Source organism: Danio rerio, chromosome 16, assembly GCF_052040795.2.
Source record: "Danio rerio strain M-AB ecotype USA chromosome 16, GRCz13ab, whole genome shotgun sequence".
Lineage (NCBI taxonomy): Eukaryota > Metazoa > Chordata > Actinopteri > Cypriniformes > Danionidae > Danio > Danio rerio.
In genome coordinates, this window is record NC_141036.1 from 31,757,834 (window position 1) to 31,784,070 (window position 26,237).

Here is a 26,237-nt window from a genome sequence, read left to right on the forward strand (position 1 = left end):
CATCCAGGTGGATGCTGCACACTAGTGGTGGATGAGAAGATCCCCCCAAAACAATGTGTAAAGTGCTTTGAGTGTCCAGAAAAAGCTCTATATAAATGTAAGGAAGCATTACTGTTATTAAACTTTGCCTATTGTTCTGTGTTTGGAGTGTCATTCCTTCTTGGTTGCCATTTACCACATTCCTCTTACAATTAGTTTGCTACATGGGAATTATGCTCAAAAATTACTGTGCGTTCACACTGAAAGCGGCGAGAGCATCAAAATTTGCTACACTGATCTTGTATTTAAAGAACCCCTTGCAGCATATCAGCAAATCAGTTACATTGCTGCTTATAAACATGAATATGTTGCACGGTTTTTATCAAATTCATTTAACCTTGGAAGATCAAGTTGTTGCGTGTGCTGTGGCTTTGCTCCACTTATTCAATATGTGTCAATATGTCTGAAATATTCTGAAGCCGCAATACTGTTCTGTACTGTCGTTATAGTTAGAGTGAGATGCACATCAGTAACTCACTAGTAACTTTTTAATGTATGTTCCTGTAAGAAAACATTGGAAATAATTGGAAATCTGGCGACCGCAATAATTAAAGCCTTGGAAACAACTGTGGTTGGAGCCAAAGTTCACAGGACTGTGTTCTCTGGAATCCTCTCAAGCGATAGACTTCAACATTCCAATTGGTTGGCGCCAAACTGTGTCATAGCTCATTACCATAAAGTTGACTTGATTTCAACTCACGACGTCCACACTGGCGAAGACGAGCCGCACCACTCCTCGCTGCTTATCGATGTCGGCTCCCATTGAAAATGAACTGCTTCCGGCTACTTTGACGCTCTCGGTGTGAACACACAATAAGCTCCGCCCCCTACTCAATTTTCAGTTTTAGTTGGAAGTGCATCAACATGTAGAAATATATAAAAGCCCCAGCAAATTCAGGCTCATGCTGACTTTAAAAAGACTTTTAGTCCTGATCGCCTTCCATACTGTAGGATCTGGCGTTTACCATCTACTTAACTGTTCTACGAAAATATCGTGCTTTAAAAAACGAAACACATTTAATAAAACACAAACAATATAGAATCTTGTAAAATGTTTTTAATTTACTTTTCCTTTCCTCGTCCCCATCTGAGATGACAGATTTACAAATAATCCCCCATCCCTCTGAACCGGACCCCCAGATAACCCCGCCCCCCTGACCACTCCCCCTGCTGGAATGGGATGATATGAGACTAGCGAGTCTGGATCTTAGCGAGTGTGAATTTAAACAAGTCTGGACCAGTACAGTACATACAAATACAGACTAATAAGCACATGTAACATACATGTGCGCAGACACAAACACACACACGCTCATTCACGCACACACACAAACACACACACACACACACACACAGTTGAGGACTGGAGTGAAACAGCACAGGTTGACTGCAGGTTTGTTCTTAGACTACACTTTTCCCCATGATTCCACTTGGCCGAACTCTCAAGATCCAAGATAAACTCTATGTGCGTTCCCAACAAGGAGGACCACCAATGTACCAATTTTTTCCTACAAAAAAGGGACTCGGGCTGACAAAAATGTAGGGCAAAATAAAAAAAAGGGCGAAAAAAAAAAATCATACTTTTAATTTAGACAAGACCCACAGAGCACAAACATATTTACAAGCTCCAGAAACAAAAGTAAAAACGCTCCTCTTCATTCCCCACCCCAAAAAAAGCTCAGGGGTTCACCTTCTTTTTTTAATATCTAAAATAAAATTATGAAAATAGACGTTGCGCAGGCAGCATCAGCGCCAGACTGGCACCGACTGACTGCTGGGTTCTTGGTTGGGTCCCGATGGCGAATGTGACATCACAGCTCGTCTCGGTCCCTGAGGATGGTGTAGCGTGTCTCACTGGGGGCCAATTTCTGGAAGGAGCTCTCTGGGGGATTACTGGGCACCTCTCTGTTCTCCTCTTGCTGGAAAACACAAGCAAACAGACAAATAAACCACAAATCAGCAGCAAACACGACAGTTCATCGTCATTATCCAAAAAGCACAGACTGACAAGTGTATCTCTGTTACTGAGGCCAGCGGGTTAATCCTGCTGCACACACATTCAAATGTCACCACACGTGTTTTATTCACTTTCAGTCTTAATAATTATACACCTGCATTAATTAGTGTAGATGAACATGTTTGGACTGGGACGTGTGCTGAACTCAGAGCCGGAGTAAAAGTGTCTGTCATCATGGGCCACTTTAATCAGCGGACAACACTGATTTTGAGCAAAATGTCATCTCGATAGGCACGAGCCAAACAGAAGCTGATTATTAACTAACATGGCTTGGTAATGAGCTGGTATGCATAATCAGTTTTTAGTTAATGAGGAACATGCAAAATTACAAGTATTGATAGTGATAATGTGCAGTTTACAAACTGCCATTCAAAAGTTTGAAGATTTGAGCGTTTGCGTTTCATTGTGTTTATTTGGTAGAATCCACGTATGATGGTGTCCACAAATTCAAGCACCACATTGGAAGAGATGATTACAGAAGTCCATCTGGGAAAGTGAGATTCCTGCTAGTAAACAAAATTGAACAACTTTCATAAGATTTGGTCTCCTTTTCTCCTTTATCTTGATTCTGTCACCTAGCCTAATTAATCATGCAGTGTTGACTATACCATCGGTGTGGAATGTTTAATGGCCTGTTTCTACTGAGCGGTACGGTTCGATACGCTTTTATGGCCGTTTCCACTGTCAAAAGATATCAAAAAGCGAGACATACTGTATCACTTTTTGGGTACACTTTCCAAAGTGTACCTAGCACAACAAAAAGTGTACCAAAAGGCAGAGCAAGATGCATAGCTGACTGCTATTGGCTTACAGAGATACGTCACTAGTGCATGCACAAGCAAGAAGAATGAAAACAAAGGAAGCGCCACTATTAAATACACAGCCGAGACATTACACAGTAATAATATATACTTATAATAACAAGCCATGGTCGACCCGAGCTCAAACAGACCTTGTCATCGTTTTGATGAACAGCAACAAAACCAAGAGGGGAGCAGAATCTGCCCTGCATGCTGTTGTTGTAAAGCGTGAGCGGTTTCACTTTCTCGAGAGATTTGCATGCGCTTGCTGCGCATCTATATTTGAAATAACAAACTTGAGCTGATGATAATAACGTGTGTGTAATTATTATTGAAGTGCTTTTGATATCCTTTCAGAAACAGACAAACGCAAGAGTGAAGCGTGAAAAAACAAACAAAGGAGAAGCCCGAAAAACAAAGCAGCAAATGACTCTTTCAGCAACCTAAAACATGAACAAAGGGCCATGTTGAATTATTATCATCGCCTTTCGGATTATTATGATCTCAGAATGATGGAATGACTTTCTAACAAGATGTTAACACTACAAGTGCTGGTAAAGAATAAAGATGAGAGGTTTGTACTGACTGCATGCGTTTCGTATCTTTTATGAACACAAATAAGGCCTAAACGTATGTTTGGGGTATCTTTTTATTTGTAATTGGTAACATATCAGAGACTGTAAGAGACTGTATGTGTTCATAAATGTTTTATTTATTAATTTTTGTCATATTTTCGCAGAAGTTACAGTGGGCTATTTCCTATTATCATTAAAATGCAGCTATAATCAAATCCTGTTCATAGAAAGATTAGTAATTAACATGTATTTATACATAGGTATTTGTGGATATAAAGCATTTGTTTAGTAAGAAGTGCTTCTCATACGATATAAGAACTTCGAGCGAGAATGACATCGACTGCAACTTTCTGTTGACACCACACCCACCAAAATGTACCATTGGTAGCATTTGGCAGTGGAGACACAAGCCTGATAAGGGTGACCCATCCTGAACCATACCGTACCCTACTGTACTGTAGCACTTAGTGGAAACGAGGCATTAGTCCCATGTGTAGTGTGGAAGGGGTTGTTCTGGTTATTAGTTTGTATGTTTTCTTTGTTTGCTGTACTTATTTGCTCTGTTTTTAAATGGAAGGTTTATTAATCTTTCTTTATTTTTAATCTAACAAAACAAATATGTTACAATAACTATTGGATTGCTTTATAAAACAATAATCAAAGATTTAAACACAAATTTGAGCATCATGGCAGTCTACGATTGTGACAAAAATAAATGTTTAAGCAACAAACTGGCATAAGTTCATAAGGATCATATGAGACTGAAGACAGTATGAAATTCTGTATGAAACCCCAGAAGTAAGTGATGTAAAAAATAATCAAATAGAAAACTTCTATTGTTAAATTGTAAAACTCTTTCTGTTTTACTGAATCTTTAAGCATTTATGTAGCATTTGTAAGCATAAGATTAATTTTTTAATTAATTTTTAACATGATTTAACATGACACCAAACATTTGAACGTCAGTGTAAACAGTACAAACGTAGAATAAAAAAGGTTTATATTTATAGATGAGCGGTCACAGAAATTTATTATTATATTTTTTTAGAGTTGGCATGATATTTAAATAGATTATATATTGAATTAGGGAATAAAAGTAAATAACAAAAAAATAAAATACATTTATTATATAATTAAATTAATGTAACACTTTGATGTGTACTAGTAAAAGCTTAGGGGCAAACATTTGAGCCATACAATTATGTATTAATTTTTGTAATATTCATGACAGTAGCCGGACAGAAAACAAAGTTGGAGGGAAAAAGATGGATGGATGGATGGAAGAAACAGGATCAGGAAAGGTTGGCGAGTCAGCACTCGAACCTGGGATGCCACAACTTTGCTACATATCACACTACCAATAAGACTATCAGCATTAAAGCCATACATATATTTTCATGATCAGTCACTTTACGTTAGTATTTTTATGCCCGTTCCCAGTTAAAACTAAAGAAGCCTCAAAACAAATGAAGTGGCATGTGTCTGCATTGAACTCTGACCTGTCCTGGAGTGCTGTCTGTGGGGTCTGGGCCGTGATGAAACTCTCTGTGCAACTTTCCTGAGTGCAGGTCCAATACAAACTGCCTCAGCTTTCCTGGAACCCTGTTCATACACACAAGGCATCATAAAACGGTCCAAAAACACAAACAACACCACGAGCAGCATTACTGATTTAATGAGTCAACAGATAAGACCCCGAGAGGGCCGACAGTCTCCAAAACCACAGCATTTTAACAAGATAATGGCATCATCTGTACTGCCCCAGACGCCACGGACCCCCTGGACAATCAGCTGTATCAGAGTCTGATGAGAGGCAGGCTGATAAGAGTCAAATTGGATAACAGGATAAGCAGAGTGCTTAATAAAATAAGGCATGCGCTGAATTATGATGTTTTCTGTCATAAACGGCCTCTGGTGTCATAAATTATTGCAGTGCTGTAATAGAGTAGTAGTAACATGGTTATAAACGTATAAAAGCCATGTACACATATCACAGCTACAGTATTTGAGAGGCATTGCTGTTAACTGGCTCAATGCAGGTGCAGAGCAAAGCATGTCGAAGGATAGTTTACCCCAATATTGTAATTTACTAACCATTTATTCACTTTTAAGAGTTTCCAATCCTTTATGCTTTGTTTTATCTTCTGTTGAACACAAAAAGAGATATTTTGAACAATACTGGAAATAGGTAACCACTGATGTCCATAGTAGGAAGTCGGGACACTATGGAAGTTAATGCCAGAATAATATGGAAGTTAAAGTGTCACGAAACACATTTTTGAGCTGTTGATAGTCATATACAGTATGTGTCCCACACTGCAAAAAAAACACTATTAGGACACATATATTTCACTAAAAAGTGAAAATTGGTTGTTTTTGCGTTATTTCAAGCAAATTCGTATTTCCGGTTTGAAACTAATTTTTGAAGCTGCGTCATGGCCATGATATCTTAGCGTGTATTCCAGCGTGTAGACTGGACGTCTGTACCTATGAGTACCGTATTACGTCTCTGAGTGTGTTGCATTGATTCATGAGTATGTCTTGGTTCAAACCAATCAGCACGCTCTTTTGTGTATGCACTGCAACTTCATTAATATGCATGCTAGCTTCGAAGACTGTGGCTGAAACAGTGTTCTGACGGCAGAGAGACGACTCGTTGTGTTGCAGAGAAGTGGGAAAAGAACATGAATTGTTTGGAGTTACGGGTCGTCAGTGTTGCTTTTATAATATTATAACAAACACACACAGCTTTCTGCCCTACCGAGTGCATCAGAGTTACCGAGCAATGCAGAGGTTTTTTTCTTTTATACGACGTGCGGTATTAAACATTCCACCGTCATTAAACACACTGTCTTTCTCCCCTGCGTGTGTGTTTGTTTTTCCTCGGTGAAAATCAGTGCCCAAATGGGAACTACCAACTTTATTCAAATCCTTCCCCTTTTCTCTCCCCTGACTCTCCCACCCAAACAAAGCTATACGCACCCACTTTCCTGACTTTTTCCAAACTAGAGGTGTGAAAACACCCTGCTGAAATGGGGGGTTTCATGGCCCTTTAATAAAGTTAACAGTTCAAGTTAATGGTTCAACATTCTGCTAAATACCTTATTTTGTGTTAAAAAAAAAAAAAAAAAAAAAAAAGAAAGAAAAAACAGATTTGGAGCAAAAGGAGATTGAGTAAATGATGGTATTTTTTGTTTTTGGGTGAACTATCCCCTTTAAGTCAGCCCATGCTCATTGGTAATATGTGCTTCAGCGTATATTTTGTGTCATGTAAAATACGTTGCTTCGAGTACATTTTGCTGCACATTTCAGATCACAAATTCACTAGAGGGCTCAGTCTACATTTTTGTGAATTTGAAATACATTTCTTGGGGTACATTTTGTTGTATGTTTCAGATACACATTCTTCTTGTACAAAGCAGCTTCACATAGAAGATAATAGATATAGATTATAGATGCATCTACAAGAAGACGGAACTTGTTGTACAGATCACCTAGTGTGCCTTCCCTAAACCCATCCAATAGTGTTTTCAAAAGCAAACGATTTTTAAAAATGTATCTAGGACAACATATTTTTACATTGTTTCCACATTGCTTTTATCTGTTTTGCGAACGGTGCTTAACTCACTCGAATGCTTTGCATAGCAAGCTAAACAACAGAGTGAATCACCAACTAAACTGACAACAGAAAACTTGTTTGTATGGAGAAAGATAAGTGAAGCAAATGTATTTGATTACAAATCGCAGACAACGTTAAGTTGTTTTGTGGTATTTATTTGGTGTTGTGCAAAGAATTGCAGGAAATGAATCCTTTATTCCTCAATAATGTGTTCCTTTAAATATCATTATTATAAAAAGAAAAGAAAAAAAAAGAATAAATTGTTGGCGACATACGGCCCTTTGCATGTTGATTTTACCAAGAAACTGCAGTGGGGGAAATCAGTATTAAACACGTCACATTTTTTCCTGGGAATAATATTTTTAAAGGAGCTGTTGACTAGGTATTGAAATGTTTGATAAAAACCCAAACAATACAAATATTAAAAATAAAACAAAATAAAAAATCTGAAAAATTAGTTGTGTAATAAGAATGAAATGACACAAGGAGAAAGAATAGAACTACTGAAGCGTATTTAATACTTTATACAAAAGGCTTTTTTGGTGATGGCAGCTTAAAGACGCCTCTCATGTGGAGAATGAAGTCACATCCATTGCACAGGTGTGATTTTTTTTCACAGACTTTAACAGAGTGTAAAAATCTTGATGGTTCTGTGGGTCTCGTCTATCAAATCGGAGCTTTATTTTGTATTTTATATTGGATTCGATTGGTTGAGGCATTCTGCAGCTTGATTTTCTTTCTCTGAAAGCATTTGAGTGTTTCCTTGGCTGTGTTTTGGACCATTTTCTTGCTGAGATGTTCATACTGGTTTCATCTTCATCATCCTGGTGATATAAATGTTGGACTGAAGCAGCTAATAATAATTTTCAATGACAAAGGGCAGAGGGTTTGCTGAAGAACTACTGAGAAATTTCAGCTGCTGTCTAGATTTTCACCATCTTTGTACACCTCCATTTTTTAATTTGTTCAATACTTTTTTGCTGCGTCATTTTATTTTATTACCCATAAATGAATTTGTAAACTAATTAGCTTTAATTTATTTGCATATATAAATTTCCTTTGTTGTTATCAACATCAGGAGAAAATTTCAAGGCAACAGCACCTTTAGAAATAGGTTTTTTTAGAAAAGCGGTGGCGTGTTCAATACTTATTTCCCCCACTGTATGTTGAAGCACACTATTGTGGTTAAAAAAAAAATGTAGGCTGAAGCACGTATTTCCAAAGAGCATGTGTTGCTTTAAGCTCTGTCACGCTCACAGTGTGTGTTGCTGTGGCACTGAGTATACAATAACAAGTGTGTACGTATAGAGTGAAAGCTAAAATAATCTCTGCATTAAATACACACTGACAAGTGCAATACTTACGCAAGGTCGCTGAACTCTGGGAAGACATACATGTGGCGGAAACTATCGATGGCGATTACAGGGCAATCGGCAGGTGTCTTCTGAATGTGAAGTAGAGGGTGCCGGAACTTATCGCAATCAGCATGAAGGAAATTTATAGAACCTGAGGGAAAACCAGATTCATTTAGATATTGTCATTTAGATCTGTGAAAAGCACTATGAGCATCAAAAGTACATTTTGATTATGGATGTGCAAAACTTAACATTTTCAAACTGTATATGTTTTTTGTCACACTACTAAACAAAAATGTCATTTTTATTTCAGTGTTTGATAAAATTATGTTTGTTTTGACAACAACAAAGTTTCAGTGCCGCCGGAAGGCCAAAATGGAGAAAAAAAAAAGTTACATTTTAAAATGATAAAAAACAATAAAAACTTTAAAAAAATATATATATATTTGTTTGCTGTCTTCCATAACGGTGCATGTTTACTATGGGAAGTATGACACATTGCCATTAGAGTTAGCAGCCCAACACACAAGCATCATATTTTCTTTAGTAAACACGTACCCTGACCTGACACAGAGGGCACAGGTGAACACAGTCGTTTGTACAGTTTTTCTGGTGCACAAAAGTGTTTTCAGAGCTTCATTTGATTACTGCTGTACTGATTTCTGTGGTTCCGCAGCTATCATATGAAGCTCCGAAAACACTTTTCAATGATTTGACAAGGTTTTTGCTTTCTTTCTTTGAATGTCACATGACCTTTTCTGTCTATGGGGGATGAGAAAGCCCTCTGATTCAATCTAAAAAAATGTTAATTTGTATTCAGAAAATTTAATGTCTTGAATTTTTGGCTCCTTTTCTGGACTTCGAATGTCTCAGGACCATTTCGATCTGTGGAGGATCATCTACTCTGTACTCAAAAAAAGTGTTTTTGCCACAAGATTGACCAGTTTGCATTAGTGCTTGGCGATAAAGTTGGTATTGATATTTATTGACCGAACACCATAGTCAACATTGATTAAAGAAAAGATTTGCTATGAAGTTTCAATATGAAGGCTATAGTTTTATTAAATTGTGACTGCTGAACATGCGCCTTGGAAGCAATGTCAATAAGCTTAGGATGTAGGTTTGTCATTTCCAATGAGGGCATGCGACTTGTCGCACATGTTGTGCAAGCGGTGCACAAGTGATAAGTGGATGTAAAAAAGGATTTAAGGATGTCGCCAGAGTGACTTTTTGGTTTCTTTTCTTGTGCATCCCAGCAACTAGCTCTCCATCTGAAAGAGTTTTTATTACAGGGGTAATGTAGTTATTTAACTTCATAAATTGTAATGTTGGAATTTGTATCTAAATAATGATGGCTGGTTCCTTTACTTGAAAGCTCAGCTTTGATTATCATCATTTGTTTTGTTCAAAGAGTTTGAGGTTTACTGTATCATCATTACTCGCATTTTACAGATGTTGATCCACCTTAAAGTTTGCTTTGATAGTTCAGTATTTTACCACTGCACACACTATTTAACATTTTATTTTTCAAGTTTAAGAGTCTCTTTAGCATATACGTTTATTTTATTATGAAGAGATCAAATATTTTGTTTTATTACTTTTTATTTTGACTATTTAAACTATTTGCCCTATTAATGTTGGTAAATTAAAATAAAGTGGTTAAATAACAAAAAAATCTAATATACCTAAATGTATTGTTAAAAATATTCCACAATTATCGATATGGAATGATATAAAACATGATTTTGTGATTTTTTTTTTTTTTTGCGATGTCGCCCAGCTCTAGTTTGCATTCTCTTACTATGCATATAATGAAGGGTTGCATGTACCCTTTTCACTAATAAGCTGACGAGCCACTTCTTGCTGAAATTTCTCCAAACTCTCTGTGTCATCCTTCTGATGGAAGAGGATCAGGAACGGGATTCCCTCCTCTGTCAGTTCCTTTACACACACAAAAAACACAAATTCTAAATCGCATCAAGCACAGACAAGAAGCACCCTGTGAAAAGTCCCAGTGATGTTACACAACAGTATCACACATAGAAAAGTAAATGCCGTATAATGAGTTTTGAGTGTGTAGGACGGCAGGGTGAAGTGCGGTTGGGCAGAGGTGGGTCAGTAGAGCAGATTGGGGAGAATCTACCCTATCACCAAGCAACAATGACAGAGATATTCAAAACATGCGGTCAAGTAAATCAAAGAATAAACCCACACCCGCTAAAGGACATGGCATGCGGACGTCTTTAAAACACAAACACATGCTCTAGTGTGGGAAAAGTACACTGAGGGGGAGGGGACTTTTCTTATGCAAATGATGAACACGCTGTTCAGCTTGACTGTTCGATGTACACAAATAACAATGCAAACAAAGTGGAAATAAAGTACATGTGATAGTTCATATGCACTACACACACACACTCACACAAAAAAGATATTTTAAGAAAGGAAAGTCATACCTCTCCGTTTTCAAATGTGATTTCTCGGACTAGCGGTACACACTTGTCTTGCGTCCAGGCGTAACTGAGGTCAAAATTTGTAAGCGAGCCCATGTAGACCATGTCAGGAGCATTTTCTCCCAATGGTTTATAAATAATGTTATCACCACTAAAACGCTCGGGCTTAGAAACCTCCCTAAGAGAAAAAAGAAAAGATTAGAAATTTAAATGTCACTTTTTCGAAAACATGCCATTATTTACTCATTAAAACAACTGTATTTTGTATAATACAAAAACTATGTATAATAATAATTCTAGCAACAGTGCATTTGATTTAAAGATTTGATGTATGACATATGAGTAGGGCCAGACGGAATCTGCAGACAGGTTTTTTTTTTTAATCATAACTGAAACCTAAATATATGAACTAAAAAGCAAAACCTTTTTACATTGCAAATCCAATTAGATCCTCTTATATGGCAAACAAAGCAAGTCTTCTATATAATATATGTACTAAAAGACTAAAATTAGATTAAAAATATTACTTTACAAACAGTAATAGTTGTCAACACAAACATCTTAATGTAATTGTAATGGTTCTCAAAGGCCCCTTCATTTCCTCTCAGAAATCACCAGCTATAGCACAGCTTCATCAATGGTAGGATGAAAATGAGTAAAATATCCCAATACAAGCCATTTCTGATGCTGACTGAGAGTACAGTATCTCCTACCCAAAAGCTGCCAGGAAAGCACAGTCGTCTCTCAGAATGTTGGCCACTTTCTCATAAGTACGGTAATTGTCCGAGTCCCTTTTTTCAAAGTAACCAATGATGGTGCGTCTGCTCCTCTGAAAGAGATGAGGGGACATGAAGATGACACAGCAGGGGAAAACTCCACGTCATTCTTAGTGGTTGTACAGCTGTGTATTTTGTCATCGTGAAACACTCACATCTACAGTGCTGATTTCCTCCAGATTTTCGATCTCTTTGATTGGATCCACTTTCTGCTGGCGGATGAAGTCGGCGATGGCGGTCACTGACCTTTGACCTCTGTACTCTCGCTTCATCATCATGCCATTCCTGAACAGCTTCAGTGTGGGGTATTTGCTTATCCTGTAGCGCTGCGCTAGATCAGCTATCAGAAGAAACAAAAATATATCAGCTACACTGCTTTGAAAAAAAGAGGGTTGGTCAATTTTCAAGTTAACAACGAAAGACTGAAAAATAGGGATAGAAATAGTGTAGAATAGAAGAAATAATTAATGTTCTTACAATTAAATTTTTGTTTTATTGCATTTTGAAAGATGTGTAAAAGAAACTTCTACAAGAACTGGTTCAAGTAAAAACTTGGAAAACACAGCCTGCAAAAACGCTTTGGCCTGATTCGGTGTCTGATTAGATTATCTATTAGATCATGTAGGAGGAACTAGGAATAATTGCATGCATGTTTCATATAGATTCTTTTAACAGGGACCAGTTTATGCATTTTTTAATTAATCTTTTTTTTTATTAATATAAATTTCATGGCTCATTCCAACTTACAAATTTTGCTGTGATAACAATAACTGGTAAACGTCTGTTTATTCTTCAATCCTTATACTGTATATTCATCAATTTTAGTCATACTCTTAAACAGTGTTTCACGATCACGTTCTGAGAGGACCAATAACACTGCATGTTTTGGATGTCTCCTTCATCTGTCACACCCTATACAGGTCTTTCAGTCTCCGCTAATGAGCTAATGATCTGAATCAAGTGTATTTGGTTAAGGAGACCTGGAAGATGCGCAGAGCTGGTGGTCCTTCCAGGAATGCGGTTGATAAACACTGCTCTTAAGTATACTCATACTAAAACTAAATTGTAAAAAACACAATTTCTTACTTAAGATTTTGTCTTGTTTATAGTCCAAATATACGAAAATTCTTAAAATCATAAAGCATTCTCTAAACATGTCAAATATAAATCTTATTTATCTTTAAAACAAGCAAAATAATCTGCCAAACTTACTGAGTGTACACAGGTGGCAGATTCTTTTGCTTGTTTTAAGGAGAAACTCACTTCATTTTGACTTGTTTTTTTTCAGAAAACAACAGAGTTTTTTTTAGTTGTTTTTTAGTCATTCTTTAGTGCTTTTCAATTTAAGTTTTTTTTTTTTTTAATTTGGAACAGAAACAAGACAAAAGTTAATGTTTTTTCCAGTGTATCATAAGTATAGTGGGATCATTTTATTCTGGAATTGGGAAAGTCTTCTTTAAAAAGAATACAAAAAAATAAATAAAACAAACAATAATAAGTATAACAATAATAATATAAAAATAACAATAATCATAAAAAATATTAATTGGGTCCCATGGCCAAACAAGCTGAAGTTTTTTTAGCATCACTCAGCCATTCTTCTGTTACATGATCCTTCAGAAATTATTCTTAAAATGATAACTTGCAGCTAAAGAAGATTGTCAATGTTTAAAAACAATATTGTACTCTTCAATTTGTAAATGGAAATTGTAATCAGCTCTTCAGAATTATTCTTTAATATACAAAACATGATTCATTAGAATCAGAAATCTTTTGAAACATTATAAAATGTCTGTATCGTCACTTTGATCAATCTAATCTTTGCTAAATAAAAGTACTTGGAAAAAAATACTGACCCCAAACTTATCTAAAGCTAAAATCTATTTTCATAAAAATCCATAAAATCCAACCAATTGTTTGTTGACGTGACATTTCAGCTCACGCTTTTTTGGTTTGTAATTAAAAAGCAGCAATTGTAGGATAGAAATATAGCTCGCTTTAAACTTCAAGGGAAAAAAATGGGTCAATCCACGAATGTTTTTTACATTATGAGAAGGAGAGATCAAAAGGTCAGAAATCAGATATGTCTCATTTAAAAATAAAAAAGCTGGACTCCAGTCAAAGCATACAGCTATCAAAAGATGAAGAAAAAGGGGAAGAACTAAAGAAGGTGGAGGAAAGAGAAAGAGAGAGCGTAAGGAGGAAAGGCAGAGGGTGGAGACATGAAAGTGAGCTGGTGTGGGGGGTGAATACTCCAAAAGCATGTGCGCTCACACACATATACACACACGCTGTGGGGTCTCTTTGAGCCGCCTTGACTTCACAGAAGATGCAGTTTTGTCATTAAACCATCAAACACTTTACAAGACATCAATAATTCTGTTTAATTTGCTTTATCTCAAAGGCTAAACCAATATGTGTGTGTATGTGTGTGTGTGTAAACTCACAGTGTTGGTCACAGTCGACCCGGCCGAACACCACCTGGGTAGCGTCTGGATATTCCTCGCGCACTATATTTGACGCCTCCTCAAAGATGGGGTGCAGCATCTGACTAAAACGACACCTGCCGAAAAATAGATCATGAGCTGAAAACAGGCTGTAGATGAAATGCTTGGAAGAATTTTAATTTTAATGTTGACATATATAGGTTGAATATTTCTGGTCCTTTTTTATATTAATTTAATGTCTTTGTTAATTAGCGATGGAATAAAATGCAAAGTAACCCAAGCATAAATCACAAGATTTTCCATTTGTAGTTCACGTCACGGTTTTAGGTCTACATTTTAGATTCTACAAATTGTCAGTATATTCTAAATGATAACTTATAATTATAATATAATTTGCAATAACAAACATTTATAACACATTATTAAAGTGGTATAATTAATAATAATAATAATAGTAGTAGTAGTAGTAGTAGTAGTAGTAAAGAATCTATGTAAGTACAAGTAATCTTTTTTTTTACATAAATAATTAAGCATTAGCAATAACAATAATAATAACAACAAACAATAATAATAATAATTATTATTTTTATTATTAATTCTACTACTGTTATTTATTACAAAAATTATTAGTGATATTAATAATAATAATAACAACAACAATAATAATTATTATAACTACTATTTATTACAGAAATAAATTAGCATTAGTAATAATAATAACAACAACAACAATTATTCATTATTATTATTACTACTATTTATTACAGAATTAAATTAGCATTAGTAATAATAATAATAATAATAATAGTAACACTAATAATTATTTTTGATTATTATTATTATTATTACTGCTGTTAATTACATAAATTATCATTAGTAACAACAACAATAATTATTATTATTTATTATTATTATTATTACTGAAAATGATAATAATATTTATTACAGAAATAAATTAGCATTAGTAACAACAATAATAATAATTATTATTTATTATTATTATTACTACAAATAATGATAATAATATTTATTACAGAAATAAATTAGCATTAGTAATAATAAATATTATTGTTTAGTTGATAATAATTTTGGGACTGAATGCATGAAGCATTGATAAATATAAAATAAAAGGAGAAAGATTAAAAATAAAAATTGGTTATTAAACATTAAATCAATTATGAGCATTAAAAACAACAACGCTTTACCTTTTTGATAATTTTTAAATCTATATTTTATATAGTCTCTCTTTAAATAAAATTGATAATAACTGATCATTAAAACTACTTAACAATAACCATCATCATCTGAATGACCATGATAGGGGAACAGTAAAACAGATAAAAATGGACAGATCTCGTGATGGTTTCTTCTGGAGGTTATAAAGCGACACAGACACTCACCAGTCTGCATAGAAGTTGACTAGAGCCACACCTGCTCCGTCTGTGGAGAGAAACTGTGCTTTAATGTCATCTCAGCATCAGAAGACTCACACCCACACAAACAAACAACTCACTGAGGATGTCATCGATGTTTCCAGAGTCCAGACTGGTTATTTCCCCTCGTCCTGGATTATACAGACCCGTTACCTGCCAACAACAGAGGTGCGTGAGTAATGTAAAAAAAAAACTGGATTTAAACATCATCACTGGACATTCATACTCACACTCAAAATACATTTTGCTGCTTGTTCTAACTCCTTTTGTAAAAGGAGCTTAACACATTTTTGAAATCTTTCTGGGCCAACTTAATTGTTTTATGTTCAATCCACTTAAGTCTGTTAAGTTAACTTATTTGATTTGTGTTGCGACAACCTGAGTGAATTGTGTGGAATCATCCATTTTTTACAGTGCATAATCTAGAATCAAAATAAACTAACAAACACTTTAATGCACACTAAAATGCTGAATTGTTTTGATACAATTTTTGACCAAACCAAACTGTTGGGCTAAATGTTTTTAAATTAAATTACATTTTTCAGCCCAACTGGCTTTGTCTATATTAGACAAAAAAATGGGTTAAACTGTCTCTTTTAGACTGTAGGGTGAAAAATGAGCCAATTTCGAGCCCTAAAAAAAAATAAAAAAATAGCATAAATTATATCTGATCTTTTGTCATGTTTTAAGTGGTTAAAAGAAAATAAAAAATAGAAACCATCTACTAAAGTAAAGATGTCTAATGTAACTTTTTATAACTGCACCTGGCTTTAGCATCACATCTTTATCCAAAACATCCTTTTTTTGTTATTTCGCAGAACTCTACATTTCTGGGATAAAGTTAAAAATATTAAAACAAGGGGAACATCTTTGTGTTACTTTCAAACAAACTATTATTTAAAAAAAAACTTTAACATTTTTTACATGGTTCATTTGAAACTTTAAAGTGGACATTTCATAAAAGCACATTCTTAAATCATAGTCATGAGTGACGGGTCATTTTTGCCTACAGTTAAACGGGTAACAGGACCTACAGTAATGCATGGAATAGGCTATTACATTTTCATACTGTTTTTGATGCTTAAAACCCCCTTCTGGTCTTTGACGCTCTGTGCATATGAAATGTGATTTAAAAATGCAGTGTATTTCTAAAATTATTTATCACAAAAAAAAAAATCATCATCAAATGAGTCATGACAAACTAGCCATGGCCCAGTATAAGGTTCTGACGATATGATAATTTAAAAGTCTGGGTAAAAAAAAAAAAAAGAAAAAAAAAATCTGCTTTGAACACAATGTATTTTAATTTGGAAAGCTTTTAAAATATTTTGGGGCAGTGAATAAGTCAGGTTAAAAATTCTAAAGTAATTACTCCTGCTGTCTTCATTAGTTTAAAAAACAATGATTTCATTACAATTTAAATGGCATCTTTGGATATATTTTCTGCTGGAGATACTGTTGTAGTAAAAAACTTATATGTAAATCAAAGGCGGCAACACCAAGGCTCCAAAAACTTATAACAAAACACGAAAAAAAACATGACAAAAAAAGCTTGCATAAACCGCAGGAACGGTATAGCAGAAAAGTTTGGCGGTTTTAAAAACTTATTGTTTCCAAACCTTAAAAATGATTATCGTCTCATGCATATGACAAACACACATTACATGACGTCTAATTGTGAGTTTATTAATATATTTTTTTAAAACAGCAGAATAAATGCCATTATAGTATCGGTACATTAAAAATAATGTCAATCACCCCAATTAACATTGTACAATTTCTTTACCTCAGATAATCTGAGGTATAGAAACTCAACGAATAATCTCTTCTGGTCAAATTTTAGACATTGACCCTTGTATTGTTCTAAAATACATTTATGAAAAATGAGAAATATGTGCATCACACACACACACTCACACACACACTCTCACACACTCTCACACTCTCACACATGCACGCGCACGCACACACACTTTTACAAAAAAGTATGTTCAAAAATATTGAGCAGCACACACACGACGACAACATCTGTGAACCAGTGCGTGAATGAAGAGCTTGAGGAATCATTTAAGTCACAGCACACAGCTCTCCAGGATCTGACAATTAACTAGGGAGGTACTGTATGATAACTATTACATAATATTTTCCCTACTCACCTGCAGTGCATTGCCTAAAAGATTATATTGGCAAAGTTTTAAGAGAGAATCTTGCATCACTTATCAACAATAGATAATTGGGATTTTTACCCAAGATGACCTTTGTAAACAAATTATTTCCTTTGTTTCTAATTTCATGTTTTTTGTTCCCTCAAACAGCCCCCCTATTACACTGCTTCTAAGGGTGAATTCACACTTGTCATGTTTGGTTTGACAGAATTGAACTCAAGTTTGTTTCCCCATTTGACGCTGATATTCCGGGCAGGTGTGAATACAGCATGCTGTGCCACACAGCAAACACCTGCACCATATTGATTTTATTTTAGAATATTTGTTTACAATGACTAAACGGTAAGATTACATTATATTTATATTTAAAATATCTTAAGCTGCCAATTGCTTATTGCTTACACTGGAACAACATGACATGAACAAAGTACACAATTAATTTGTTCTTACTAATTACCAACCAAAGTTACTTTCAAAGTATTGTTAGTTTGCCTGATTCTAGTTGCTTGAATTTATTTGGTTAATATATGTTTGTGTTATTACTCTGAGATCAGCATATCTCAACCAAAGTTCATTGATGGCATGTAACGTGGCTATCTATCTAATATAAGTGATAAATTCCAAATAAACCCTGGGCAGAGTTTAGCAGTGCCAGCCACGTGCTAAACTAGAGCTGTTGGATGAGTCTGCCCTTTACATCCTGTTTGACACACAGTCAGAGACAGCCTGAGGATAGGTGTAGTGCTGCACGATCAACGCCTTCACCCATCCTTCAATAAACACTGTGAGACACTTATGACCAGTATTATCAATGACGAGACTGACTGTGATATAATGATGCACACCTACAGATCTGAAAGAGACAGTTCAAGCAAAAATGAACATCCTGTCATCATTTATGCCCTCAAGTGCTATCAAACATTCAGAAGCTTCTCTCTTCTGCTGAACACAAAAGGTATTTTGAAGAATTCAAACAATACACACAATTACTCAAATGTTATTTTCATGTGCATTTTATTACAGCTCTGTAATCAGCTGTAAATCTCCAGCACATGCTTTCAGATGGAACAGCGTTTACTACACAGAGCCAAAGTTAACTGACAAACCTACGCAAAAATCAGGGCAATTCTTAAATGGAAGATAATCATTCTGTGATTTTGTTTGCGTCGCTTCTCAGTGAACTACATCTCAAAGCAGGTAAAAATACCATATTTAATCACATATTTTACACCAAACTCACTTCATAACTTCAGCGAGGGTCTGAAATCAATCATTCTGAGGGATGACTTAGTATTTGCTTATTAGTAGTCAAGCTAAATCAATAAAATCAGTTAAGTCCTCTATTTGATTCTCTATGCCTTTTCTTTGGCATACTTGCAGTTTTTGCACAAGAGTGCCCCCTCTGTTCTTCTGAGATTTACTACTGATCACAGATCTGTGCTTCCCTGACAAGATGCACATAAGAAATCTCAGCCTTTGCTAAATGAAGATTTTGATTAGGGATGCAATTATGTTAACGTTACGGTTACTTTACAGTTAATCATAAAGGCTTCTTGAAACAGTGTTTCTGCACAAAACAAAACTGCTGCAACTAAACAAGTTATGCAAACAGTGTGCTAGTTTAAAGTTCCAAGCTTGTACACCGGGGCTAATATGCACGCACACTAGATTAACTATGGCTGAGGATTATAACTAAGGGCTGTTCACATATCACGGCGACGTGCTCACGCTTGGCGTATCCAGGCGTACCTAGTTGAAAGAATGCCGCTAGTCACGTGTCAAGAACTAACTGTAAAGTAGGAATATATTTCGACTCCAAGGAGAAAAAAATACAAATGGGAAATACCTAACACTTTTGAAATATAGTTGATTAAAAGTGCCTTTCAGGATCAGCAGCCTTTGTCTACATTTGTTCTCTTTAAAAGGAAAATACATCAGACAAATACTTTTTTTTTTTCTTATTTTATTTTTGTATTTATTTATTGTTCTGTTGTTCATTTTCAGTGTAAAATTATTACTTCTGTTTAAAAGCCAAATACTTTTAAATGCATTTTTAAGTCCAAAGAGAAATAGACTATTGTTTGTTTCTATTATTATTGTGTGCTATGTTAATTGGTTACTGAGCAGCAATAAAAACACTTTAAATCATAAAGAGTTTCACATGATTTCCTGAACTAGTAGTGTTAGAAATTAATGAATGCATAATAATTATGATAATCATGAAACCGTGATTATTTCTGACTATAATCATACAACCAAAATCTATAATCGTGGCATCACTAATTTTGATTTTTATTTTGATATATTGTCCAGTACCATACCAGCAGTCACTGACTTCCATAGTAGGAAAATAATACTATGGAAGAAAGTCAATGGTTACTGGTTTCCAACAGTCGTCAAAACATATTCTTTTGTGATTGAGAAATAAAAGAAAAATCAAACAGCTTTAAAACAAGCGGAAGGTGAGAAAATTATGACAGAATTGTAATTTTTGGGTGAACTATCCGTTTAAATTTTAAAAGGGAAAAAGAACCACGCAGACTAAAATATCAAACCCACACACTGAGGCATATGTGGTTCTCTTCAGAAAAATTGGCAGCTGCTAAATTCACTGGCTAAATTCACAGAGAACTCAAGTCTCCAACTGTCACAACACAACTAGAGAAACCAAACAAACACACGGCTCCACATGGGCTGATCTGCGCTGCTAAGATCACATAGTACAAAATCACAGCAAGACCCAACATATGGCTGATAAACATGCATATTCATTTCTTACTAACAAACACAAAGAGCATCTCTATTATGGAAAAAGTCTATGCAGATGAACAAATTTGACCAGTAGGTTTAAAAAAAAAAAAAAAAAGTTTTAGTTCATTGGTGGAACATTAATCACTGTATGAACCAACGGACAGCAATGCTGGATTCAGACTTGGTAAAATGAACCTGATTTTGGCAGCATCATTTTGACATTGATGTCAAGGTATTCATTTGCAATGGGACGGTTTGTGAAAAAAAAAACCCAGTTTGGTTCTCTTGTTACGGTTCAGTTATGCTTGTGTATTGTGTGATTCACAGTTTTTTTTTAAACAATTTAATAGGAAACTGAGTGTTTTGGTATCTGACTGGAATATGTGATTCCACAATATGGAAACTGGTCGACTGCATCGCTTTCTCTCTCTCTCTCTTTCATATCCGCTTGAAGGAGTTTGTTGGTGTATTAATATGGTTTCAACCCATCGCAGTCTATTCTGTCCATCCCAGTTTAACTTTTATAATGTTTATTTCTCACCGCTCACAAGTGCTTTTTAAATTAAACATCATCTTGTGTTCCAACATATAGGCAGAATACATGTGCATTACGGTTGGGCCGATAGATGATGCCATCGTCCATCGCCGATGGCCAATAGACAACACGATGCCGATCCTTCGCCCCGCCATGCACCTAGCAAAACTGCTTGCAAAAAATACACACTTAGGCCACGTTTACACTAATACGTCTTAGTATTAAAATAACATTTTAGAACAAAAATGATCCACATCCACACCATGTTTTACCTAGCATTTCTGAACATCCCTCTGTCCGCTGAAAACACACATCATGTGACCACACACACACAGACAGACACAGCCACACACACTGTCATGCGCTGTCTGAGCTCCAGAAGAGCAGTGCACGTCGGACAGTTTATCAAGGATGTACTGCTGGATTGCATCTCACAAACGTGATATTTAATTAATTTAGTCTCTAACGACTCTTCTGTGTTTTGAATCTATCAGATAACGTGTCACAGCATCAGTACACTGCTTTAGACTTTTACTTTCACACTTGTACTTAGTAATTTTAGTGAAAACCTCAGATACTGTTGGTTGGTCTTTTTTACTGACAAGGATTGACAGGTAGTCATGTGTGTGTAAGTTATGTTTATTTATTTATAATTTGTTTATGGGTAAAACAAAGACCATGCGGGTCAGGTAGTTGAAACGGTAGGCTACAAATAATTCATTTATTATGAATTAGTTAATCATTCAGAAATAATTAATTCACCTCCACCTATGACGACGATGCCATCGTCCATTGCGATGTTTCACATTAGACATAGTACAAATTGGTCGACATCGCCCAACCCTAATGTGCCTAATGTCAGAATACCCATATTTAACAGTTGCCTATGTCGGAGTCTAAAGTAAAAGTATAAATTCATGGGAGAATTTATTTTTATTTTCGTCATAAATCATAATGCGCTTTCTTTAATCGACAACAAAAGACTAATATTAAAACTTTGATAAGTGGATGTGTGTATATATATATATATATATATATATATATAAATATATATATATATATATATATATATATATATATATATATATATATATATATATATATACATACATACACATACATACATACACACACACACACACACACAAATAACTGTTTTTTTTTTTTTTTTTTTTTTTAAATACTGTAAACGGCAGATTACAGTGCTATGTATTTTATGCTGATGTGTGATTTAATTTAAATGTTACAATAGCGGATTTTTTTACAATGTAAACCAATTCAAACCTAAAATGTGACCACAGAATTATGAAACAAACCAAACAGACAATTTTGTGAGCTGTCCCACTCCTATTATTCATAATTAACAATGGGCATTTGGATTAGAATTGACTTGTAAATTTTCCTTTTAGTAACAACTCATTTTAGTTGTTTTAGTAACAACTAATGTTGCATCTAGGGCATTTTAAAATATAGCATATCAATTTATTTCCCTTCTATTCATTTTTAAGACAGCAAAGCTCACAACTTCTGTGGTAATTATACAGTTACATTCTTATTTCTTAAAGTTAGTCGCTAGTTCTTCTGATGACATCACACAGATAAAGATGGTAAGTGAGGACAGGTTGGAAAGCAGCGCGTAGCTTGAAATTACTTTCCCATGACGCAACATGAATTTACAAGTCAAAATAGCATATTCTGAAACAACAACCAATAGGAAAAAAATGTTGTTGGAATGCTCTGTGTAACAATCTGTTTATTATGAACACTGCATTTCATACCATCTGCTCTCTCAGGTTATGTGAATTGTGACTGGCAATTTTTTTTCAGATGGAATATCATGTATCTGGCAATCTGGTATTCAAACAGAATTGGAACAATTATTTTTTACCATTATTCTTATAGTTATATACTATTCTTAATAGCATTTACTTGTGTATGTTTTTAAACTAGGTTGAAGCAGTGGGTAGTGCTGTTGCCCCACAGCAAGAAGGTCGCTGGTTCGAGCCTCTGCTCAGTTGGCGTTTCTGTGTGGAGTTTGCATGTTCTCTGTGCGATCGCGTGGGTTACCTCCGGTTGCTCCGGTTTCCCCCACAGTCCAAAGACATGCAGTACTGGTGAATTGGGTAGGCTAAATTGTCAGTAGTTTGTATGTGTGTGTGTGTGTGTGTGTGTGTGTGTGTATGTTTCCCAGAGATGGGTTGCGGCTGAAAGGGCATCCGCTGCGTAAAACTCGCTGGATAAGTTGGCTGTGGTGACCCCGGATTAATAAGGGGACTAAGCTGACCAGAAAATGAATGAATGTTTTTAAACTACAGGCTGCTGAATGCCTGATTCTGATTGGATGGTGCATGCTCTACAATGTGTAATCATGGAGCATTCACATGTGCCAATTATTGCATATATGGCTTTTCTTTATACTTTAAAATGTTTAAGGGTTTTATGTTTTGATATTTTGGCTGTATTCTTTATGTAATCTTGTTTTGCCATTAAAGTGCATATTTAAATATATTATGAATGATCATTTGAAGCATATTTCATTTGTTAATTTGTTTTAAAATTAGAACACTACAAGATATTTCCCAGTAACAAGAAAAATCACAGCACTGTTCATAAGTTAAACTTACACTTTCACTATTAGATAAGATGCTGATACCAAACACTGTTGAGAAACCCACAAGTAATTTACATTCTTTAACTCTCCATCACCCTCATATCAATGGCTTAAGGCTGTAAAATGACGTTTAAGAATTCAAAATGGAGGCTGAGTGTGAGGGATGAGATGTCCAATTTAATCTCAAATGACTAAGAACATCCCCTAAACAATAGTTTTACATTTAGTAAATGTACTGTTTGGGTGAGCACTTCATGTATGTATTATTTTATAATACTCTGACAATCAATGTTTCATAATCAAAAGATCCTGCAAAGTTCAATCTAAATATAAAAAAAAAAATTACAGAAATAATAAATAAAGATCAATGTCTCTTGACACATGTAAGACTTTAAATAAGTTAGTCTGGTTAAAGCCACCCAATCTCAAAACGCACTCATCAACTAATGCTCAGATAAGGGCTGCACAATATATCAATATGAAACTATTTGTTTCAGCATCAATGCCGCAATGAGTGCATGTTCAATCTTCAATTGTCACATCACAGAATCTGCAATGTCAAATTGGGATTATAATTGACCAGAAACTACAATTCAGAACATTGTGGAATGTCATTGTAAAATTTAAGAGTAAAAGTTTTCATTTGCTTGTTATTAAGGCTTGTGACTAAAGCAAACAAACTCAAATCATTTGTGTATAAGAAATAATGTTTGTAGCCTTAAAGTTTATTTGCAATCATTTATACAATGAAGACTACACAGTGTTGTTTATTTTTTTGATTTGATTATTTTATTTTATTTGATCATTCATTTTCTGTACCTGAATGCAGTTAAGACTTTCCAGAAAACCATAAAGCATTATTGTTTCTTCTCGCTTTATTCTATTTATCTATGCTAATAATGTGTTTATTATATTTAATACAGACACACTGCTTTACAAAATCATCCTAATTACTCTAAAATGATTATGTCTTTCCAAATGAAGCTATTCAAGACATCTAGCGAAAATATATTCTTATCAAAATAATTGTATAGCAGAAAAACCAAACACTGCAATGTCAGTTTTCTTTCCAATATCCTGCAGCCCTGGCTCAAATGTGCCTCACAACCCTACAGACAAGACTTTAAATAACGTCACCAAAGTTGTGTTGAAATATTAACAAAAACTGTTTGAAATCAATATTGCTTATCACTGTAATATACTCTTATCCAACAAAAATGAGTTTGCATTAATATTTCTGTATTTAAGAATGAACTGTGCACAAAACTATGACATCAAGAAAACCAAGACATCAAATGAGTCTGGATACAAGCATTTTAAGTCATGCTCATACTAAAATGCTCATTAAAAACTATTAAACTAAGCTAACCCCCTAAATGTCAATAGTCAGTCACCACACTGCTATAGGACAATATTCATGTCTCAAAAGAGAAATACAATATTTAAGAGCATATGCCAACAAAATATAAGCAAAGAGCAACTGAAAGCTGGTTATAAGTGTCACATTTGCAGCAAAGCCCACCGCTGCTGTGGCTTTCACATCATGTTCAGCTGAACTGAGCGGAACGAGTCATTTCCGCGTTGACAGCCAATAGGATTCAGCCACAACAGAACAGTTCACCAACCGGTTCCTTCACTGTGAAGTCGGAAGAAATGAATCTACAAATATCCCTCTCTTTACTCTAGGACTATAAATATCACAGCTGACAGCTGGATACTGTTTGTCTTCTATTGTAAAAAATGATTTCAAGCGCTTCATTCGCTTGTTAAAGGACTTTCTGTTTTAAATAGGCTCTTTCTGCGCAACTTTGCAGCTATGAATGAGAAGCATACATGTCAGCCCTACAATCACTTGTTCGCAATATAAACAAGTTGCATTTAACATGTAAAACATCCAACATGATTCCAACACTTGACTGTTGACTGTTTTCTTATTCATACACAACAATATCTGCGTTGTTATTATATAAATTAGGGCCACACATAACGTTATCCTGGCCCTTTGAAGTTGTATTAAAAAGTCTTAAAGATTAAAGTTTGTATGATTTGGCGGCTCACAGTTTGATTGCAAACACTAAAAATCACAATGTCCGTTGGCATGATTATATCCAAATGTGGCTTTGCATTAAATCTGAACAGTTCTCCCACCGCCTATAAACTCTCTAAACGTCCCATACTTTGAGCTGCATCATGACTACAACTCTAATAGCTGGTTAGCCACATTAGCCAGATCTCTTGCACTTTCTGTGGCTAACCTACATTCAGCACAGGCCATTAAATCTACGGGGACATTCAGAAGTGACAGTTACGGTCGTCCGTTGCTCCAAATAAGTAGACCTTCCTGTGAAATAACGATGCTAATCAAGAGCATCACATCCAAGTGCATTAACCCTCTTAAATTGCTAGCGTTATATGAGCTAGCAATCACAAGTAAACCTGCGAGAAGTGTTACTGAAAGAGCGCGCGATTTTTCAGCCACATACCAGCAGGAGGGTGAAGTAGTGCAGTTCGGGAACGGGTATTATTGATGATAATTTCATTGTATAGTGGTGTTGGTTGAGGTTGCGATGTTGTTGAATCTTGCCAGTCTCTCGACACCACCTCCTTCTCCTCTGCTGCAGGAAACAGGCTGTACATACGGCCAGGACTACGGGAACTTGA

At 35.2% G+C, this 26,237-nt stretch overlaps 2 protein-coding genes across 3 annotated transcripts in view; one reads left to right on the plus strand and one right to left on the minus strand.

Moving 5' to 3' along the window:
• si:ch211-197h24.9 overlaps positions 1–26,237 on the plus strand; it is a 188,113-nt gene that overhangs the window by 4,645 nt on the left and 157,231 nt on the right. The window lies entirely within an intron of this gene.
• Positions 1,077–26,187, minus strand: erp44 (endoplasmic reticulum protein 44). Of its 2 annotated transcripts, NM_200892.1 has the most exon segments (11): positions 1,077–1,958; positions 4,931–5,033; positions 8,415–8,556; positions 10,235–10,346; positions 10,862–11,036; positions 11,572–11,687; positions 11,790–11,974; positions 14,082–14,197; positions 15,482–15,521; positions 15,595–15,667; positions 26,060–26,187. In NM_200892.1, coding segments are annotated over 11 exon segments (1,227 nt in total). In that variant the 5' UTR covers positions 26,117–26,187; the 3' UTR covers positions 1,077–1,850.

Excerpts from the sequence above, each read along its gene's own strand:
- erp44 (XM_087285430.1), bottom strand. The coding sequence starts at position 26,116 with ATGAAATTATCATCAATAATACCCGTTCCCGAACTGCACTACTTCACC. Across the intron at positions 11,688-11,789 it reads AGGAAATCAGCACTGTAGAT|AGGAGCAGACGCACCATCAT; the intron begins GTGAGTGTTTCA and ends CATCTCTTTCAG. Across the intron at positions 1,959-4,930 it reads CAGACAGCACTCCAGGACAG|CAAGAGGAGAACAGAGAGGT; the intron begins GTCAGAGTTCAA and ends TGTGTTTTCCAG.